The sequence below is a fragment of the Nyctereutes procyonoides genome, unplaced genomic scaffold (assembly GCF_905146905.1).
Source record: "Nyctereutes procyonoides isolate TBG_1078 unplaced genomic scaffold, NYPRO_anot_genome, whole genome shotgun sequence".
NCBI classification, from domain to species: domain Eukaryota; kingdom Metazoa; phylum Chordata; class Mammalia; order Carnivora; family Canidae; genus Nyctereutes; species Nyctereutes procyonoides.
This window is the reverse complement of record NW_026575160.1, coordinates 13745137-13767611: the sequence shown is the minus strand read 5'-3', so window position 1 is coordinate 13767611 and position 22475 is coordinate 13745137. Positions and strand designations below refer to the sequence as shown.

At 35.0% G+C, this 22475-nt stretch overlaps 1 protein-coding gene and 1 pseudogene across 1 annotated transcript in view; one reads left to right on the top strand and one right to left on the bottom strand.

Annotated features, from left to right (window-relative positions):
* The window catches only part of SKAP2 (src kinase associated phosphoprotein 2), a 175926-nt gene that overhangs the window by 81985 nt on the left and 71466 nt on the right, over positions 1–22475 (top strand). The window contains 2 exon segments of the mRNA XM_055314851.1: positions 19757–19834; positions 20864–20947. Coding sequence (XP_055170826.1) covers positions 19757–19834; positions 20864–20947 — 162 coding nt within the window.
* Positions 10994–11578, bottom strand: LOC129502951 (rRNA-processing protein FCF1 homolog; annotated as a pseudogene).

Genomic DNA, 22475 nt, shown 5'->3' with positions numbered 1-22475 from the left:
GCCTTTGTATTTTTAGAATATATTTTTAAGATTTTATGTATTTCTTCATGAGAGACAGAGAGAAAGGCAGAGACATAGGCAAAGGGAGAAGTAGGCTCTCCACGAGGACTCCATCCCACGACCTCAGGATTACAACCTGAGCCAAAGGCAGATGCTCATCCACTGAGCCACCCAAGTGCTCCTTGAATTCTTTAGAATAAAAAATTCAGACTTTATATCTTTATGTCTGAATCTACAAAGAAATCTATGGCATTGCTAGATCACTTTGAGTGTAACCAATAATTTTCCTTTTTTGAGATTTTCTAGTATGGCAAATCTTAATAATTTTGGTCCTACTAATGTGATTCAAAACAAAAGAACACTGGCTTTATTAATACTTTAGCTAGTAAATATTTGGTATTAAAATATAAATGAAAATATTTATAGAAATCTGAAGTCTTAGACTTGAAGATAACATTTTTTTCTTTTTCAAGTTTTTATTAAATTCTAGTTAGTCATGATTGCTTCGGCAACACATATATTAAATTCTGGTTAGGGGGGATCCCTGGGTGGCGCAGCAGTTTGGCGCCTGCCTTTGGCCCAGAGCGCGATCCTGGAGACCCGGGATCGAATCCCACGTCGGGCTCCCGGTGCATGGAGCCTGCTTCTCCCTCTGCCTGTGTCTCTGCCTCTCTCTCTCTCTCTCTCTGTGTGTGACTATCATAAATTAAAAAAAAAAATTCTGGTTAGGTAATATACAGAATAATATTAGTTGCAGATGTAGAATTTAGTGAATCATCACTTTCATACAACACCTGTGCTCATCACAAGTGCCGTCCTTCATTCTCATCACCTATTTCACCCATCGCCCACCAACCTCCCCTCCAGTAACCCTCAGTTTGTTCTGTATAGTTAAGAGTCTATTTCCTGGTTTGCTTCTCTCACCCACCCCATATTCATTTGTTTTGTTTCTTAAATTTCACATACGAGAGAAATCATATGAGATTTGTCTTTCTCTGACTGATCTTGCTTAGCATAATACTGTCTAGCTCTATCTATGTCATTGCAAATGCAAGATTTCATTTTTTATGGCTGAATAATATTCCCTTGTATATATGTACCACATCTTCCTTATCCATTCATCAACATTTGGGCTGTTTCCATAATTTGGCTATTATTGATAATGCTGCTGTGAGCATCAAGGTGCATGTATACCTTCCAATCAGTATTTTTGTATCCTTTGGGTAAATACCTGGTGATACAACTGCTGGATCATAGGGTAGTTCTATTTTTAACTTTTTGAGGAACATCTGTATTTTCCAAAATGGTTGTACCAGTTTGCATTCCCACCAGCAGTGTAAGAGGGTCCCCTTTCCCTGCAGCCTCACTAACACCTGTTGTTTCCTGTGTTGTTCATTTTAGCCATTCTGACTGGTGTGATGTGGTGTCTTATTGTAGTTTTGATTTGTATATCCCCGATGATGAGTGATGTTGAGCATCTTTTCATGTGTCTCTTTGCTGTTTGTATATCTTCTTTGGGAAGATGTCTATTTATATTGAAGATAACATTTTTTCCGAACATGTCACTTCATTTGGTTGATGACACACAATACTCCTTCCTCCTGATATCCATAGGATATAGACCTCTTTACTAAATCTTGACTAGCAAGTTAATTCAGTTAAAATTTATGGTTCAGGAGGCCAGTGTTACATGTTTGATCTTATATGGGTATTATTTAGTTCTCTGGCTATGCATGTTAACATTGGCAAATTGACTTAAAAATTTATGATGTTGGTTACTTGGGTGTATTAAGTGTAAGTATGAAAAGCTTTGGAAAAACTTGATAAATTGCTCTCCCTTGAAACATTGTTATCTTCATTTTAAACAGTAAGTGTTTTTTACTGTTTCTTAGGAAATTTTTGTTGTATTTAAAAATATAAGCTGCTTATGAACATCACTGTGATTTAAAAAAATCAGACATTTTCTAGATTTATTGGACATCATTTGTGTGTGTGCATTTCATATACATTTTATGTATGTATTTGCATCAGAAAGAACACTGAAATAATCCTATGTCTAGAGGCATAAAGGCATTTCATTTAGAGGTTCAGACAACTAACAGTAAGTCTAAAAGAGTCCAATGAGTAAATATATAGTTTGTACAACAGGGGTGTAGTTTTTAAACTTATATATAAATTGAACTTTGGAGTATCCTAATTTAAATGTACTAGAGAAATATCACTGTTTCAAAGCCTTGGTGATTGTGGCTGCTAAGTAATTTTTATGGATAAAAGCATTTTGCAATTTATTTTTCTTAACTGTTGGCAAACTACTTATCTAATGAGCCATATTTTTGACATGGACAGATCACCTATATTATTCAACTAGTACTGCTATCTTTTTACTCACTTTATGTAAAGTGAGTTTCTTTCAGGTAGGCTAATTAGAACCTGTTGTCTTGTAAGATTTGGTGATGTGTATAATTCTTATAGCAAGTCCAACTGACTAGCAAATTTTTTTGCTTAATATCTGAAAAGCTATTAGACTTTAAGATTGCATTTTAAAAATATGCAATATAGCCTATGAGAGACTTTTGCATTACATTACAGAGATCACCCTAAATTTTCAAATGCTAGTCATCATTTTTAACCTATTAAATTCACTTTTTAACATTACATATGAACATATCGCTACTAAGTAAGGTCTAAAATGATCCAATTTTAAAAATTGCAGTATTGGTTTTTAGTATTTTAAGGTCTAGTTGTTGCATTACAGTGGAATTTGGTATTGAAAGGGAATATTACTAAGTATTGAATTAAAAAATAAATTGGAAATGCTGTTCTCCCTCTCTGTTGTTCCCTCTCTTCTTCCCCTCACTACTGAAGTGTTTTTGTTTTTAAAGACGAATTATCAAAAAAAAAAAAAAGACAAAATATCTTTTTTCATTCCACTTTCTCTATTTCATTCTGTAATGACTGGCTTCTTTCCACACTGCCTCTTCCCTGATAACTCAAGTGAGATGATTGTAGCCTCCTAACTTCCATATTCAGTGATTAATTTCTAGTATTTCTTTCTTGGCTTTTCTGAAACAACTGATATTACTGACTACTCATTCATTCTTCTTAAATTCTGTACTCTTTGGGCTTCTGGTCAAGACCATTATTTTCTGATCTTCTCCTGGTTTCTTCTCAGCCTTTCTGTGGCCTCTGCTTCCCCTCCAGAGGCATGAAAAGTGTAGGACCTAATAGCATGTTTGGTATTCTTTATTAGACACAGCTAACCAGATGGTGTACATGTAAAGGAGTCGTTCATGTTATCTTTAAAAAAATTATTTCATTCAGAATATTGGGTTAGGAAATAATTTTTCTCTCTGTACTTTTTACTCTTGATTTGACATGAATTTGGATTTTCTTTTACTTCAAGTCTTAATTAAGGGTGTATAGAGTATCATATTGCAATAACTTTGTTAAGGAAATTTATGACTGGTCTTTAAATAAAATTTAATACATTCCAAAGAGGAATGTGTTATGTTCATCTAATTCATGTAACACAGAACACTTTATTCACAATATTGTTAATCAGTCTTCACTGCAAAAATGCATCTTTCTTTCTATCCAAAGTTATAAGTATGAAAATGCTTTTTTTTTTTTTAGATTTTCTTCAAGTGTAGAACTTTGAAATACCATTAGCTGAGAACTTCTACTTCATATATAAGTATGAATTCTCCAAATGCTTCTGTATGTATGATCCTCTGTTCCTGGCCAGAAAACTATTTACCTTGACTTAAAAAATTAATAACATGACATGCTTTATGAATAGGCATTCTGGAATCAGCCAGAAGACTTCAAACCAAAAATAGGGATATGTTTCCTATGGAGTGTGAGCCCAATAAATCAGGTGCCTGGAGCTAGGAAAGGGTCGTGGTGAGCCTATTTGTAAACTTTGGGTTTCTGAATGTTAATTTTAAGCTTCTTTTTGAAAAGGCCAGTGTTTGTAGAGCTTATCCTGTCAGCAATATCCTGTGTCAATTGTCAGGTCATGTTTAACGTGTGGAGATGTATTAATCTGCCATAGCTAGCACTATGAGGGACTGGGATAAATAGAGGGCTCAGCAGATGAAGAGGGATTAACTGTGTAGATTGAGCAAACTCTTCAATCACTGAACCAGTGATTTTACAAAGGATTAGCTGCTGCTTTTACAAATATTGATTACTGATTTGCTACTCAGAATGGAAATGACATAACGTGTGCAGTTGCTGTGTGGTGTGCTATGTGAAATGTACATCATTCATATTAATGGATTTGTCATAGGCATTACAGAAACTGACAGATTTATTATAGCAGCAGTTGCTAGAACTGTTATGGTTAAGGTTGTGTCAGCATATCTATTAAAACTTCAGGATTTTAGAAGTTTATAGTAGAGCCATAAAATTCATTTTCCAGGTGGAATTTGGAATCAGTTATAGCCTGGCACAGTTATTTTTGTGCATATTTTTACATGCATCAGTTTGAAAGGCTTTTAAGTTGGACAGAACAAAAATACATTATTGAGTTATTTTTGTAATATCAAAAAATTTAGATTATTTCATTTTGGAAAAAATTTTAAATTCATCATAAATGCTTGTTTTCCAACCAAAAACATGCCTAGTACATGTGGACTTCTGAAAATCCATCAGTATTTTTCCCAGACAGGATTTGTCTTGAAGCCTTTGCCTTGTTTCATTTCTATACTCAATTTGAGATTTTTGGAAAACAGAAATATCTGGGTAATTAATAATCAATTACTACTTTGTTTCACTTAAGTGACTTTTTTACCACACTAAAAAAATCAGTAGTAAGAATTAGAATGATCTAATATCAGAGAAAATATCTTCCTTTAATCTGTTTAAAGAAATCTGTTTTCTTGCAAATGTTCTGTTATGTCATGATGGGAAGGCTTTTCAGAGTTGAGTTGTATGTTGAAGGGTGAGCTGGAAGCTATCTAGGCAGTGAGGGTGGCAAGGTGTGATATAGTAAAGAAAGGTGAAGAGTAGCATATTCCAGGCAGAATGAGACCTTGTATGGATATGTGAGACTTAGCCTATTTGAAGAATAGCCAGATATGTTAACAGTCTCAAAGTATAATACCTCAATATGAGTTGAGAGGATTGTTTTCAAGCTGTATTATTTTACCATAAAAAGATACATATTTATTAAGCTAAATCTTTAAGATTAGTAGTTAAAGCTTTTCTAGCTGTGATTTAAATAATACAAATTGATTTAATTTACTTAAAAACCTAAACACATTCTTTTTTCACCGAAATTCTATTATGTGAACTTATAAATGTAATACATGCTTGTAGCAAAGAAAATATATCCTCCACCCCCCCTAATCCCTAGAAGTAAGAACTATGAATTGTTCTGAATATCCTTCCAGACATTTTTCCCTGAATTGTACAAATGTGTGTGTGTGCTAGAATAAATATGAAATCAGAGTTTTTAAATTAAAAATGGGATATCATTGTACATATTATTCTGTACCTTATGTTTTTCACTTAAGTATCATGATCATCTTTCTCCATTAGTGCATATCTTTCTCCATTAATACAAATAGATCTACACATGCTTATTTAAATGATAAGCATTATTTAAAATGGTTTCATAATGTCTTTCTTGCTGGACATGTTCTATTCTTCTATCACAAGTTGTGTTTCAGTATCTATTCTGGCATATACACTATTAATGAACCAGTGCTTGATATTTGTAGGGTAGATTCTTGGGAGTTTATTCTTAGGATATTGTCAAATTTTCATGCACAGAACTGTAGGAAGTTACAGTCCCAAAGGGAATGCAGGAGAATACCCTTTCTTCCCATCCTTCCCTGTTTGGTGGTATTAATCTTTTTGGTTTTTACTAGTCTCACAAAGTTAAAAAGCAGTATCCTGTTTTATTTTGTTTTCTTTAGTTTTTAGTGGTTTGTTCATTTAGCAATTTTTTTAACATTTTAAAATTTAAATTCAATTTGCCAACATATAGCATAATACCCAGTGTTCATCCCATCAAGTGCCCTCCTCAGTACCCATCACCCAGTCACCCCATTCCCCCACCCACCTCCCCTTCCACAACCCTTTGTTTCCCAAAGTTTCATTCAGCAAAATTTAATGAGCACTTACTGTGTGTCCAGGCATTAATTTGGCACTGGGGATATACAGTGGACAAGACAGTGTGGTCTCTGAGTTCATGGAACATTTTTAGTAAAGGTGAGGGGAGCTAGGGAAGAGACAGTAAATCAGTAAACATTATCTTTTCTTGTGTTTATTGGCTTTTGTACTTATTCTATTAATTGCCTGGTTCATATTCCTCACCTATTTTTCTGTTAAACTCTCTATCTTCTTCTTATTGATTTGTGGGAACTCATTGTCTCTTGTGACATCCATGCAAATATATTTTGCTACCCAACCCTTGAAAAAGTCATCATCTGACAAATTAATGATTGTACTAATTCTTATCCAAGTATGGAATTATAATACCATACCTGATTTCTAATGGGTGGTGATAGATCACTGAACTTTGGACCAAGTGTCAGATTTCCATAGTTTTCCATCCTGTGAGGAATTTATAAGAGTTTTTTTCTTTATCTTTTTTTTATTTTAAAGATTTATTTATTTATTTATGATAGACATAGAGAAAGAGAGAGAGAGAGAGAGGCAGAGACACAGGAGGAGGGAGAAGCAGGCTCCATTCCGGGAGCCCGACGTGGGACTCGATCCTGGGACTCGATCCCAGGACTCCAGGATTGCGCCCTGGGCCAAAGGCAGGCACTAAACTGCTGAGCCACCCAGGGATCTGCTTTATTTCTTTTTTTAAGTAGGTTTTGTGCCTAACATGCTTGAGCTCACAATCCTGAGATTAAGAGTTGCATATTAAAAAAAAAAAAAAAAGAGTGGCATATTCTACTGTACTGAGCCAGCCAGGCACCGCAAGAGTTACTTCTTTTCTCTAATGTAATGTATTTTTTTTAATTTTTATTTATTTATGATAGTCACACACACAGAGAGAGAGAGAGAGGCAGAGACATAGGCAGAGGGAGAAGCAGGCTCCATGCACCAGGAGCCCGACGTGGGATTCGATCCCGGGTCTCCAGGATCGTGCCCTGGGCCAAAGGCAGGCGCTAAATTGCTGCGCCACCCAGGGATCTCCTGTAATGTATTTTGATATTAAAAAAAATACATTATAGTTTTGAGTCTTGCATGAGCCTTGAGGATATCCAGATGAAGGGAACCTAATTGAATTCATTGATTTGTTTAATAACTATCATCTCATTATTAGGAAGATAGATGTAACATTATGTATGTAAAAATATTTTTGTGGTGAGAATATACATCATAGTCAATTCATATATGATTTAATTACAGGCTGAATTTGTAGAAAACATGTAATGGAATATCTTATAAGAGGTTACCATATCTGGATTGATTTTGAATAAGTTGTATCATATCATTTATTCATATCGAGTTGGAGTGGGATGTATATTTTTTGGATTTTAAGTATTTTTCCATGTTTTTGAGAGATCCTTGTGTGTTTCAAATATTCATGAACAAACTATGGATTCAGATTCAGAGTGTTTTACAGCCTTACACTTCCCTGAGGTAAGTGCCAGCCCTGTCATTGCAGTGAAAGACGACAGCCCACCACAGCCTGGTGCTCAGGGGTGTTTGGAGAGGCCTGTTTGTTTGCACCAAGTTGCATCAGTTGGTATGTGTTGCTAGCACATGTTTTATTCCAGGAGATTCATTTTCAAAGTTTTAATTTGACATTTTTAATGTGAGTCAAAAACTTAAACCTCAGTGGTGAAATTGTTCAGGTAATGATGACTCTTATCTGGGAGGAAAGAAGACCACAGACAGTTAGGCTGTGGACCTCCTGCTCTGTGGACTTAAGGCTGGGATAGTGCACACAAGAACAGATTCCTAGATTGCCTTATGATGTCTAACTCAGGTAAATATCAGTTTCTGTATTTGGCAGTTGATTATTTTATATCCTGGATACTCATTTTTGAAAAATATGCTGAAATCATGTGCCTCAAAATGGGCAACTTTTCATATTATTTGTTCCAATTTATTTTTCTCCTTTTTATTGTAATTCTTATTTTATGTGGGCTGTTACAAGGCTCAGGCCTGAACTGGAGTGTTATTAAGGAGGCATTAAAGTGGGGAGGAGAAAGGAGGATGCTCCAGTTGTGGTGGCCCTTTCCGGCTCTCTTGCCTGCCCCCACCTCCCTCGGTTTCCTCCTCAGTTTCTTCTTCCCGTACTCCACATCAATGGGGGACCACACCAGTTCTGATGAAAGAAGTATTACATTTTTATGAAATTATTTTAATGACCCCAAAGTTAGTCTATAAATAAAATCACCCTCCTCATTGGCATTTTATATATCTGATATTTCCCTTCTGGCTTCAGTCTTGTGCTGTTTGCAGAACTCTATTTTATCAACTTATTGACATTTTTAAAATTTTGCATTAAACATTATCTTAGAGCATGTTTTTAAGATCCTAGAAGTATAAAGTGAAGTTTTAAAAACATACCACTAAGAGCAGTGTACATATTTTATTTCAAAATTCTCCCTCAGCATTTTAAATAAGCATCCTTAGTGATGTGGATGCATGCTTCAATTTGAGAAGCACCATCTTATGATGCCTTGCTCAAAGTCTAGTGAAAAAGACAAACTTATGGATATATGATTTTAGCCTAATATTGTGGGTGATGCCACATGAATGTTTCTCTTCCTGGCCAGTCTCTCCACATATGGCTGTTAACAGTTATTCTGCTCTAAAGCTAAGGATCAGAAAGAGGATTAAACATGTGGTGTGCTTTTATTTTCAGACACTAGAAAAAAAATGCTATACATCAACTCTTCAAACATTGAAGTTTTAATGTGTGTTCTTCAGTAATTTACTCTATTACATAGATAACACTGCTTTCTAATTCTTTCAGTTACCGGGGTATACATTATTACCAGTTCATATTAAAGAATAGACTTGGGCATTTTATCATTCTCAGTAACATGTCATTCTGTGTATGTTTTGTTTATGTGAAGTAAGCATATGCTTAAACTTCTTGTAAGCTAGAATTATTCTGGCACTGAGTTAGAACTTTTAGAAGCAGTTGCTGATTTGTTTTGTGTTAAGGTGATCTTCATCCAGACATATGTCCCTGTAAAGCTATAATACTTTATAAATTTTTGGGTAAATTTATAAGTAAGAGTATCTCAACATTACTCCCAGCTTGGCTGATTGTTAGGGGTATTGCTCTGAATTAGTAACATAAAAGAGCGTTGTTGGTTTCTTGCAGGGGTCGTATCTTGTGTTTGGGATTTAATATTTACCAAAAGTTTGACCAAGACAAATAGTATTTTGGAAGGATTGTGTGAAAAATGTGCAAGGTGTCTATTCCTGTAGGTATTGTATGGTCTTATCCTTGAGTTTAACAAAGCTATTGGGAGCTATATACTTGGGCTACTGGGTTTTGTGCTCTGTAGAATTACTTTTAGTAAATTTTGTTTTGGCATTGTGCTGTTGGCTTGACATGAGTGATGTTATACAAAGCAGCCCTGTGAACTTACTGTAACAATGTTATTGAGGACATTGAGGACACATGGGAAAGATTTCTTTCTCATTTCAGTACCAGGAATCAGGAATAGTTGTATATTCCTCCTTGAGCAATCAATGATCTATATTTATCTTATGGGTAATGAATCCTATAATTCATTATTTCTTGCCTCATGCTGGTTGTTATAAAGCTTATAACTGAGTTTTTGGCCCATTCCCACTAAGTGTAAATGACTTTGTAGTTCCAACTTGTTTTGTGTTCTACCCTGACTCCTAGTTGTGCCTTGATTTAGTACTTTTATTTTTTAAAATTTGAAATAATGTCATTTATAGAAGAGTTTCAAGCGTAGTACAGATAATTCCTATTATACTCATCATGTAGATTTTCTTAAGTAATTAACTTACAAGGGAAAACCTGTAAGGCTAACAGGAGATTTTTCAAAAGAAACTTTAACATTTAACATTTTTTACATTTGGGTATTTGTTTTCTTTATATATACACACAAATTTCTCCTACTTGTTTTAATTTCCATGCCAAATGTATCTGTACAAATGCCTATAAGATGCTTTTTGGTTGAGAGGGGGGAGAATGAAGCTGTGTATTACTAAATGAGCAACAATAATAATAGATATGTTAATTCCACACCTATATTGAAAAAGGAGACCCATGGAAATACCTATTTCAAATAGAAGGGAGATAAATTGTGTGTATGTGGGGGTGGGGGGTAGTGGGAGAGAAAGGAAGGAAAGACAGAGAACACTCATGTGTTTCAAGAGGATGCTTTAGCACTTTGGCAGAAGAGGTAAAATGCCAAAGGCTTTTTTTTTTTTAAGATTTTATTTATTTATTCATGAGAAAGGCAGAGACATAGGTAGAGACATGGAGAGGCAGGCTCCCTGAGGGGAGCTCAATGAGGTACTCAACCCCTGGACCCCAGCATCACAACCTGAGCCAAAGGCAGATGCTCAACCACTGAGCCACCCAGGAGCCCCCCCAAAAGGCTTTTTGATTTACATAAAAATAGAGAATTAGTGTCTTAAATAGAAATAAGTAATAAATACTGAGACAGGAGGAGTGTTTGGAAATGTATTTACTTTAGTAATCAAGTGCATTTTGGTGATCAGGTAATCAGAGTGCATCATAAGTAGAGTCTTAATTCAGAATAACTTCATATTTGATAGTTTTCATACTACTATATTTTTTATACGAGCAGTCATCTGATTTATAACAAGATGTAACAATATTTAAAATGTTACAAAATATCAATTTCAAAACAACATAAAAATGAGTATATTTAACCATAAATTAAACTCATGACAGAGCAAATGGGTAAGAAGAATAATTCATACTATAACATACTGCTAACATGAGCTGGCAACAGAGAAAGTTAGTAAAAGAAGGCAGAGAAACTCTATCTTTTAGGAATTAGAACCAAGGGACTTCATAATCACTTGGCATCTGCTCAATATTGTACCTATGGTTAGAAATGTACATTATGGGAACCCCAGGGATATTCTGGATCCTTTGTTTAAGGTTCCAGTCAACTGTGGCTACAGTGTAACACTTGTGCTGAGTTACTCTGTATTAAGCAGTTACCTGCATGGGTTCCTTTGTGTGTGCATATTAATTGTTCAAATCTTGGATTCTTGGCCATCACTCAATACTTTTGCCCCAGTTTCTCAATTTCAGCCATTACACAGTTATATACAAGGGATACACTTGGTATACAGACAGTCCATCACTGACTGTACTAAGTCTAGTTTGGCTTTAATGGAAAAGTTGATAAAGTTGATATCTACCAGGATGTGGTAAGGTGGTTGCAGCTGTGTGTAATATTGGAAGAATAAGCAGGAAGGATGTTGGGGGGACTTCCCTTTCCTTGAGTATACTGGGATCTTTCTTTTCTTTCTTTTTAGATTTTAATCTATCCTTCTCTTTAAGCCTCTGATCTTGGAGACTAAGCATTTGCTTCATGTTCACATACTTTCTTCCTTTCTTTTGCTTCCCCATGTTTATGCCACATTCTTGTTTCTTCCCTCATACTAGAATTTTTCATTTATTTTAATCACCCCCTCAGTGATATTCTTTTGGGAGATGGAAATAGAATGACAATTGTTTATTATGTGTTCTCTTTCTTCAAAGTGAAACAAAATCATATGTCATATTTTATGATTTGGAAGACACTCTAATAAAAAAAAGGAAGACACTCTAACTCTGCATACTCTGCATTTCAGAGTTATGATATGATCTTCTATCATTAAGGTTCTAAATTTTTGTACACAAAAATAGGAAAAAATAAATGAATAAAAATGAACTCAACATTGCAAGTTAGAAAAATGTTCATTTTCTGAAAATAATTGTAAAACTTTTTAATTTAAACCTCACAACATAAAACAGGTTGCAAAAAAGAAAATCATCCTACAATCTATGGGAAAATAAAACATAGTTGAATGGAAAAGAGCTAAAGCTTTCAGTCTAAATTATATTCATTTCTTATTTTTGTGTAATTTATTAGAAGAATCTTCAGGCAAAAAGAGCCTCCTTTTCCTTCCATAATGTTTTCCCTTTAATAATTTGTTCCATGTTTGTGTATGTATGTGTGTGTGTGTAAACCAAAATGGAAGTCTTTTAAAAGACATGTTTAGGAAGCAAAATTGACTTCTCTAAAATCTTGTAGAAAGTGAAACAAACATCCTAGAATTTTAAATTTTAAATTAAATATTTTAAATCTATCATTCTGTTAAGGAATTAATTTTAAATGTGATTACTCTAATGCCATAGAGTAGTGATTCAATACTGTTGTCTTTTAGTTTCTGTAGATGGCATTCATTTATTTCATCAACAATAGTACATAGCGTTTTGAGAATGGGCTTTGTTGGACAGACCTAGGAGTTCTGCTTTTACCACTTACAGTGTGTGACCTTGACATGCCGTTGGTGACATGTGACTAATAATTGCCTGCCTCTTGGGGCTGTGTGAGAGGGAAATGAGGTGATGACTTGTATCATGTTTAACTCATGGTAAAGGCTTAATAAATGTTAGCTGTTGGAATTATTATTACCTTACCAAACAGTGCTAATATTTGTTTATATATATCTGTTATTTAAACTATGATGCTTTTAAAAAAGAATGTCAGGAACTTACAGTCTAGGGATGTGAAAAGGTTTTTGATACAGAGGTAGTACAGGTATGGAAGGAGGAAGATCCATTATTAGTTCTTCATTAAATTGTATACATAAGTTATTTGACTTCTATTTTAAAATGTTTTCAACAAATTTTCAATAGGTTGAATTTATTTTTCCTGGCTTTCTATCTTAGGTAATATTTAGAAAAGAGCCTGGCACATAATAAATAGTAGTGAATATTTCTTTAATAAATGAATTAAGAGTGTTCCTTTTCATTTATACCAATCTTTACTAAGTACAGTATCATCAAATATTTTTTTCATGCATCAGATTTTTTTTTTGCCAAGTATCTATAGCTGGAAAGGAATTTGCATTGTTAAAAGGTATTTGGCTTTCAAATTTTATTACAGTTGTTTATTTTTTTCAGCTTTCTTGTTTTCATGTGTATAGAACCCTGGCTTGGCCAACTTGAATTGCCACAGTAATAATAAGAACTAACATCTCTTAACCTTAAATCCTACCTTACTAAATCTTCACAGTAAGATTTAGGACCTGAAAAGTAAAGTTAATGAAAGTAAGTAACTTGCTTATATTACAGAGCTAGTAGTCAAGCTGCAATTTGAATCAAGACCCAGGGTTTTAACCACAATTCTGAGATGCAAAATCAGATTGGGGACAACTTTTTGTGTTAAAGATGAGCATTAAATTAAAACTTGGTTCATAATGGTATATGTTTTATATTATTTAGAATGTGAAAATTGTGATGTATTTAGAATTTTACTTTTAACTGAAATAGAAAGTATTTCCATTTTAAGCTTGTATCTCATTTTCTCAAAGTATTTGTATATCAGAGACTGTTTTGAAAAGTTTTTTTTTCCTGAATTTAATTCTTTTCTTGCAACAGAGAAGATGATTAAGATATAGGCAGGCAGACACACACACACACACACACACACACACACACACACACACACACGACCAGTAGCCAACTGGTCTGTATAAGAGGGATGCAGTGGGCACAACAATAGCTCCCCAAAGAAGTCCTTCTTATCCTTGGAGCTTGTGAATATGTTGTTACCTGGCAAGAGGGAATTAAAGTTCAGGTGGAATAAGGTTGCCAACCAGCTCACCTTAAAATAAGGAGATTATCCAAGTGGGCCCAATGTAAGGGTTCCTAAGAATCCTTAGGAAGGAGGCAAAAGAATCAGAACCAGAGAGGACGTTGTGAGAAATATTCAACTGGCCATTGCTGGCTTTGAAGATGGAAGGGGGGGCGGCCATAGTAGTCAGTGAAGTAGGTGAGACTTTAGGAGCTAGAAAGGCAAAGAAATAGATTCTTCCCTAGAGCATCCAGAAGGAACACAGCCCAGCTGACATCTTGACTTTAGTCCAGGGAGATGCTTTTTGGACTTTAGACTTCTGAAACTATGAGGTGATAAATTTGCATTGTTTTAAGCTACTAAAACAAAACAAACCAACAAACAAAAACAATATGAGCAGAGACAGAGTAGCTGAGAAGTTACTCTTTATAGGAGATAAAACTTGATTTAAACTCTTTCTGTGTAATTTGGAATGCATGGCTGGCTCAGTCCCTTGAGCGTGTGACTCTTGATCTTGTAGTCATAAGTTCAAGCCCCATGTTGGGTATAGAGATCACTTAAAAGACTAAAAAATAAAAAACCAATCCTATGAAATAGTTACTGTCTCTATTTAAAATAAATAAAATCTTTCTGTTAAATTTAATGATATTTTATTAAAAAACAGCCTTTAGTGAAATATAAAAGCATAAAGGTTGTCCATATGAATACTGTATGGAATAGACTTGTTTGTAGAATGAAATTTTATATTGAACCTGATTTTTAAATTACTGATTCAATATATTGATATGCTTTCATTCTTATAAATAGTTGAGGGAGTCTTAGAAGAGTTTCTACAAATTTATAACTCTGGAATTTTTAGATAAAACATTTTAAATTTTCATTAGAAATAATTTTAATATATTATAAAAATGGGTACCTCATGATCTAAAAAATTAGTCCAAAGAATCAGAAATCTTTTTTTTTAAATTTTTATTTATTTATGATAGTCACAGAGAGAGAGAAAGAGAGAGAGAGAGAGAGAGAGAGAGAGAAGCAGGCTCCATGCACTGGGAGCCCGACATGGGATTCGATCCCGGGTTTCCAGGATCGCGCCCTGGGCCAAAGGCAGGCACCAAACTGCTGCGCCACCCAGGGATCCATTTTCTTTACATCTAATTGTTTTTAAAGATTTTATTTATTTATTCATGAGAGATACAGGCAGAGGCAGTGGCAGGCTTCTTGCAGGGAGCTGGATGTGAGACTCGATCCTGGAACTCTGGGATCATGCCCTGAGTCAAAGGCAGACCCTCAATCACTGAGCCACCCAGGTATCCCCTTTACATCTAATTTTATGAGCTGGGGCAGCACTCCTGTATTAAAAATTTATCTAAAAAAGCAGTCTCTAGATATGTACTTAGGTAGTTCAAATTCTGATTTGTACTCTAAAGTAAAAGAAATAGTTTTAAGTGAATGGAAAGGATAATATAATTCTATGGATAATATAATCCACATACTTTGATCTATGGCTTTTTGACATTATTTTAGTGGGTGTTGATGAACACACTTGATTTCAGATTTTTTTTTTAAGATTTTATTTATTTATTCATGAGAGACAGAGAGAGAGAGAGGCAGAGACATAGGCAGAGGGAGAAGCAGGCTCTATGCAGGGAGCCCGACGCGGGACTCGATCCTGGGTCTCTAGGATCACACCCCAGGATGCCGGCAGCACCAAACCGCTGCGCCACCAGGGCTGCCCGATTTCAGATTTTTCTTAATTCTGATTCTTAGTTATTCCCTTAATTAGTCTATGATTGCCACTTGAATTTTACATATTTCGGTAGATTTCCAAGAAAATTAAGCAGCCACAATTATATATGCATATGTTTTTTGATATAAAATAGAAGCTTTTGATGGGCTCAACAGAATCTTATGTATCTTTTGGGTCATATTCATGAAGCTTCTCCTGCATGCATATAGCTGTTATCTTCTTTGGTTTCAGATAAACCTATTGAAGACAAAAATGGTAGAACTCTCATGAGGCTATTGGAATTTCCATTTCAAGAAGTAAGAGTTAATAAAGGCAAACACAAATTAGTCTAATGGGTATTCAGTTTTTGCTTGGTGGCTTTCAGAGTGACTTGCCACTTTACAAAGGGGCAAAGAGACTAACAGATGGTAAACCTGTGAGTTGCAACCTCTGCTTTTGCCCCTCAGTGTCATCACATGAGTCACTGTATCTATCAGTCTTTAAGGCTTTGTCCCCAAGGCTTAATTCCCCTAGGAATTCTCTGGTCCTATTAATAGGAAGCTGACTGTTGTTGTGTCTAAGCATAATATTAGCCTATTTTCCTTTCCTTTCTTTTTTTTTTTTTTTAAAGGAAATGTCATATTAGCCTTAGAGATCATGGGTACTAACATGTTCATTGGTCAGCCTTTTCTGAAAAGAGTAATAATGGGAAGTGAGAAAATAAGCTCTGTGAAAAAAGTATGCTAAGCTAACATATTAACAATCTTTTAGTTATTGTAGTGATTATTTTCTTAAAGGTTATTATTGTTTGATTTGAATTCAAATTGAATACATAATAATTCTCTTTTTGCCACTAAAGACACTGATAAAAGATGATTTGGAATTCCAAATTTTCCATGTGGAGGGGAGATTTATTAGGATATGAAAAATATTTAATTTACATGTTTCTTTCACAGATATTCCAGACCAAGATTCTAGCTAGGAATAAACCTTTGAAAGGACAGAAAATTTTTTGCTAAGTCTAAAGAAAGTTGTTAGTTGCTGTACAAAAAATATGTTGTGTACAGTTTCCACATTTGAGATCTTTGAATATTGAATCCATCTTGGACCTTAGCCATTTGTTACTGAAAGTATAAGAAAAACATTAATGTGGATATGTTTCATGGAGTCCTAGGATTGGGAGGGCTTTAGAGATAATATAATCTAATTTTTTCATGTTTTAGATGAGGAAATTGATACCCAGTGAGGCTTCGTGACCTAAGGAAGGTCACAGATTTGCAGTGCTGAGATGTCATCACAGACCTCTGTAACCTATACCATTCATCTTAAAGTCAGTATCAGTGTAAAACTCAGTCTCTAGGTATCTGCTATAGCACAAAACCATTTTATTTAATATTTATATCCAAGTTAAGTTTAGGTTTCTTGCCCTTGCTAGGACACAGTCTTTGTTTTGTTTTGTTTTAGTTGCCAGATATACTAGTGAATTTTTGTACTTAAAATTTTTTAGAATAAGAAAAAAGTGTCAGAAGCTCTGTGTCTTTATTATATATTCTCTAGAAACAGAGAAAATGGCATCTAACTTTGTGCAAATGTTAAGTAAAATGTAATTAAATTGTATTTGTGGAATAATGAGTTCTGAGCTAATAATAGCTCTGGGAACTGAAGCTCATTTATAGACTGTTTCCTAAAGCTAAGTACTCAATGTACCCTTCAGACAGCAGAAATGTCTGCAAGATACCAGACATCATCTGGAAAGATACAGGAAACAAAACAGAAAGCATTTTCTACCTTTATACAAAATTACAATGCATGAAACATTACCCCTGAAAATAGACTTTTGTTTTGATGACCACTTCTTTAAGAAAAATGAACTTGAACTAGAGAAGTTATTCTAGACAATAAAATAACCACTGAGTTGGTCAAGTAGGAGAGGGTATTGCCAGCATGAAATGAGAAAATGATTAGTATTCTTAGAAAATTGAAGCCAATAGTGTTTTTTTATGTGTATATTTTTTTATTGGAGTTCAATTTGCCAACATACAGTATAACACCCAGTGCTCATCCTGTCAGGTGCTCCCCTCAGTGCCCATCACCCAGTCACCCCATCCCCTATCCACATCCCCTTCCACTACCTCTTGTTTGTTTCCCAGAGTTAGGAGCCTCTCATATTTTGTCACTCTCTCTGATTTTTCCCCACTCATTTTCTCTCCTTTCCCCTATAATCCTTTTCACTATTTTTTATATTCCCCGTATGAGTGACACCAAATAATGATTGTCCTTCTCCGATTGACTTACTTCACTCAGCATAATACCCTCCAGTTCCATCCATGTCAAAGCAAATGGTGGGTATTCTTTGTTTCTAATGGCTGAGTAATATTCCATTGTATACATAGACCACATCTTCTTTATCCATTCATCTTTCAACGGACACTGAAGCTCCTGAAGCCAATAGTGTTTTTTTTTTAATTTTTATTTATTTATGATAGTCACAGAGAGAGAGAGAGAGAGAGAGAGAGAGAGAGAGAGAGAGGCAGAGACATAGGCAGAGGGAGAAGCAGGCTCCATGCACCGGGAGCCCGATGTGGGATTCGATCCCGGGTCTCCAGGATCGTGCCCTGGGCCAAAGGCAGACGCCAAACCGCTGCGCCACCCAGGGATCCCGCCAATAGTGTTTTAAACATAAAGCAATCATCAAGTGAGTAGACACTATTAAAAAATGAAGAGGGTGTCTATTTATCAAATTTAGCAATGCTAGAATGACCAGGCATTTTAAAAAGTTTATCACATAGAAGTTTAGAAAAGGGAGTACTATCCCCCAAAAGAGGTGGCCACTTTTAAACTCAGTATCCCAACTCTCAGGTAAGAATGAAGAATTTTAAAAGATTTGATAAACTCATGGATGTTTTATTCATATGAATTGAGAGAATAAAAATATGTGGTTGAGAACTTGTCCTTAACTTTTTGCAGTTCAAGGAAAACACTCACTTCATGTGGTTGTAGTAGATCAAGATCCAGACTCAGGGTGAAAATTCTTATGATCAAAGCCAAACTTTTTCATATCCCTCACCCCCACCCCCGGTATTTATTAAGAGGAATCTTCAGTTGAAAAATTATATTAATTGAAAGTGTAGTGTTCATGTTAAAAACCATACAAATGTTAAGTAGCAAAGCAAAAAGCCAGGAAGATGAGTAAGTCAAATGCCATCTGTATGATGCTTTTTGCATCCCAGGGCTTGGTTGAGCATCTGACACTTGGTTTTAGCTTAGGTCATGGTCTCAGGGTCATGAGATCAAGTTCTCCCTGCTTGGCACTGGGTCTGCATGAGATTCTCTCTCTCCCTGTGTTCCTCCCTCCACTCATGTACTCTCTCTTAGAAATAAATTTTAAAAATCTTAAAAAAAAAAAGGAATTCTACATCCCAATTATATAAAAGCCTGAGCAAAAGCAGAGTTCCACAGAAATTAAACTGCAGTCCTGCTTAGTTGGAAGGGCAGGGGGAAGGAGACGAGAAGACTCTGTGCTGAGTGCAGAGCCCAACATTGGGCTTAATCTCAGAACCTTGAGATCATGACCTGAGCCAAAATCAAGAGTTGGACATTTAGCTGACTGAGCACCCAGGCATCCCTCTTTTAGATCGTTTTACCTAATTTTGCACTCTGAAATGTCCTAGAAAAGTCTAAAGCATTCAGTTGAATGTCTGTAAGATTTCTCTGTATTTGCTGTGTACCCAGAGAAACAAATTTTAGCATTTGATTTTTTGGGAAAAAAATCATTTTATGTTTTACTTGGTAGGAATAGAAATATACAGGTTGAGAGTCAACAAGCATTAACATTTTTGAAGAGTTAATATAAATGGAAAAAAGCTTATATGATTTATTTGAAATTCCTAACTTCTCTTTCAGGGATTTATGGCATTTATTGATAAGAGTTCCTGATCTTTTCCTTAGAGAATGTAGATCATAAAGTATTACCCTGTAGAGATCATCCAGTTATATAATATTACTGTATTTGGGGGATTATACTATATTAAGATATGGTTCAGAACACTTTTTTCCTCTTGAAATTTACAGGAGAGAGACAAGTCTATGGAGTGGATCTGAAACAAAGCTAATAATAGACTTGAATTTAATTAATTTGGGTAACTAAAAGTACACCGAACCTAATGAGATCTGGTACTTGGTTTTTCTAAGATGGATTATTCATGACTTTTTTTTTTTCCTCCTCTACTTCCCATAGGAAACCAGTTTCCTCCAATTGCAGCACAGGACCTTCCTTTTGTTTTAAAGGCTGGCTACCTTGAAAAACGCAGAAAAGGTAAACTAGAAGATTCTAAAAAAAAAAAAATCTAAAAATGGCTCAATCCTTACATAAGGAGTGCAGTATACTTATGGAGCCAATATTCTCTTTAAGCGATTGAAAGAGTTTTAAAACTGTAGGAAAATCTGAATAACATTATCCCCACCACAAAATACAGTTTTTAGCTCTAATCAATTTTTGATAACAAAACATTTGGTCAGGTTTCTAGTTGCCAATCTTGGTTATTTGTAAATGACTCAGGATCAGTTTCCTGCCTCTTCGAGGAAGGCTGAAGGCCATGACGGTGTTCTCAGGGATGGGATTTCTCCTCATTATCCCACCTGGCTGAGCAGCAGGTTATCCTGCACCTGACTAGGCGTATACCATGTCTGCTGTGGTTCATATCAAGCCTGGCATATTGTTTGCCATTTTCTGTTATTCATTCAGTGTTCCTCTCCATTGGCTCTGATAATCAGGAGTTGACCATATGGTCTCCCTCTTTCAGCACTAGTATATAATAGAAATGAAATATGGAGGTGGTGTTATATGGGAAACAGAAAGCAGAAAGTCTCTTCATTACCATTTTGTTTTTCTTGCAGGTAGTCCCTTTGGGCCTATTTATATTCCATTTGCTTTCCTTGGATTTCTTAGCTGAATTTTCAAGCTGAAAGAGATAATAGGAGTAATCTAGGTCAGCTCCTCCCCTCCGCCTGCCCTTTTATAACAGATGAGTAAATGAAACCCAGATGAATCTGTTGTCTCAAAGCTGTATCGTCACATGCCCTCTAGACTGTCCCTGTCAGGAAAGTATGTTAGCCGCCAGTGTAGCAGTCCCATCTCCACTTCACTTTATTCCTTTTAGCTTCGTTTTTGTTTGTCTCTTGGAGAAGATACAAATTAATTAGTCACAGAATTTTAGTGCTAACAGAAACCTTAGAAATCATGTTAACAAACTTTCCCTTTTACAATAAGGAAATAGCATTACATTTTATGTTGTATGTGTAATGTGTATTATCTAAACTGTTTCTTTTCCCCCCCTTATTGTAGATCACAGCTTCCTGGGATTTGAATGGCAGAAACGCTGGTGTGCTCTCAGTAAAACAGTATTCTATTATTATGGAAGTGATAAAGGTAGTATTGGTGTTCATTCATATCAACTTCTACTGTAGGAGGGCTTTAGGGGCCATTATATACCTCCATTTTAGTACCAGAGTAAACTGAAGACAAAAAGAGAAAGAATAACTGAGAATTTTAATAATTATAGTCTAAGACTGACTTACAGTTCTATTTCACTATTTGCCAAATGCACCAAATTCCAGAATGTCCTAAAAGTAAGCACAATTGTGTTTTACTGAATTAGAAGAGAGATGAAAATCTGTGTGGCTTTTCACTTTAGGAAATATTTATCATCCAAGGTATTGTAGAATTTCTAGAGAAGTTAAAAACCATTGCGGTTATGAGAGTTTTGAAGGGAGGAGAAAATGGTATATTACTCTTTTAAATATTTAATTTATTTATTCATGAGAGACACAGAGGCAGAGACACAGGAAGAGGGAGAAGCAGGCTCCATGCAAGGAGCCCAATGTGGGACTCAGCCCAGGAATCCGGGATCATTCCCTGAGCCAAAGGCAGACACTCAACCACTGAGCCACCCAGGCATCCCCTCTTTCAAATATTTTAAAAGAAAAATTTAGGTAAAATGAAATCTGTGCAACACGTTTCTCAGCTTCTTTTACATATTTAAATAACAACAGCAAACACCTCTATAGCGATTACTGTTCTAAGCACTTTAGCTATATTAACTGAGCTGGGCTTACTACAACTCTGTGGGGTAGGCACTGTTATTAGCTCTTTTTGTTTTACTGTTTGAAAAACTGAGGACAGAGAGGTTAAGTAATTTTGGTCAGAGTCATAGAGCAGGTAAATCGCAGATGTGGGAGTTAAGCCTAGGCATAATGATGAAGTCCATGCTTTAACCATTAATTTAGAAAGAGTAAGCTACATTCGTAACTTTACTTGCAATTAATACATATTTTAATCACAGCCCATATAATTTTAAGGTCAGTATTTGAACAAATAAAGCCATAAAATATTGAAACTTAAAGAATATAAGCTTTCTTAGTTTTACTTTTTCCTAGGAAAACCAGGTCAGAAAGCAAAGTAAAAGTAGTATAGAAATAGCTAACATTCATTTCCAGAAAAGACACTTAAGGAGAAAAAAGGCATACAAATCCAATATCACGGAATATAAGATTTCCCATGGAATTGTTTGGAAATGTATGTTTCATTTGATAATGCTTGGAATTTTTAGTTTTTTTCTTTATTATAAAACTATGCATATATGATTATTATATATATTTCAGATAAATTTGAATTATATAGGTGATGCTAGAAGTTGGTCTCACCTTTTGACTAATGAAGTTAGCAAATTAAGAATTAATTTAGTGGCTAGTTTGCATTCTGACACTAATTTACAATATGTTTGAATGTAATAATGGCATTAGTGAAGTATAAACTATAAACAACTATCATCAGGCACCCTTCTTCTGCTAAGGGTAAGTAGGTGATTTTGTCAGAAAATTTAAGCCTAAGTTCAGTTTTGATCACCATAGTGATAAACATACATGATTATGACAAATATAATTTGGTACACAATTGT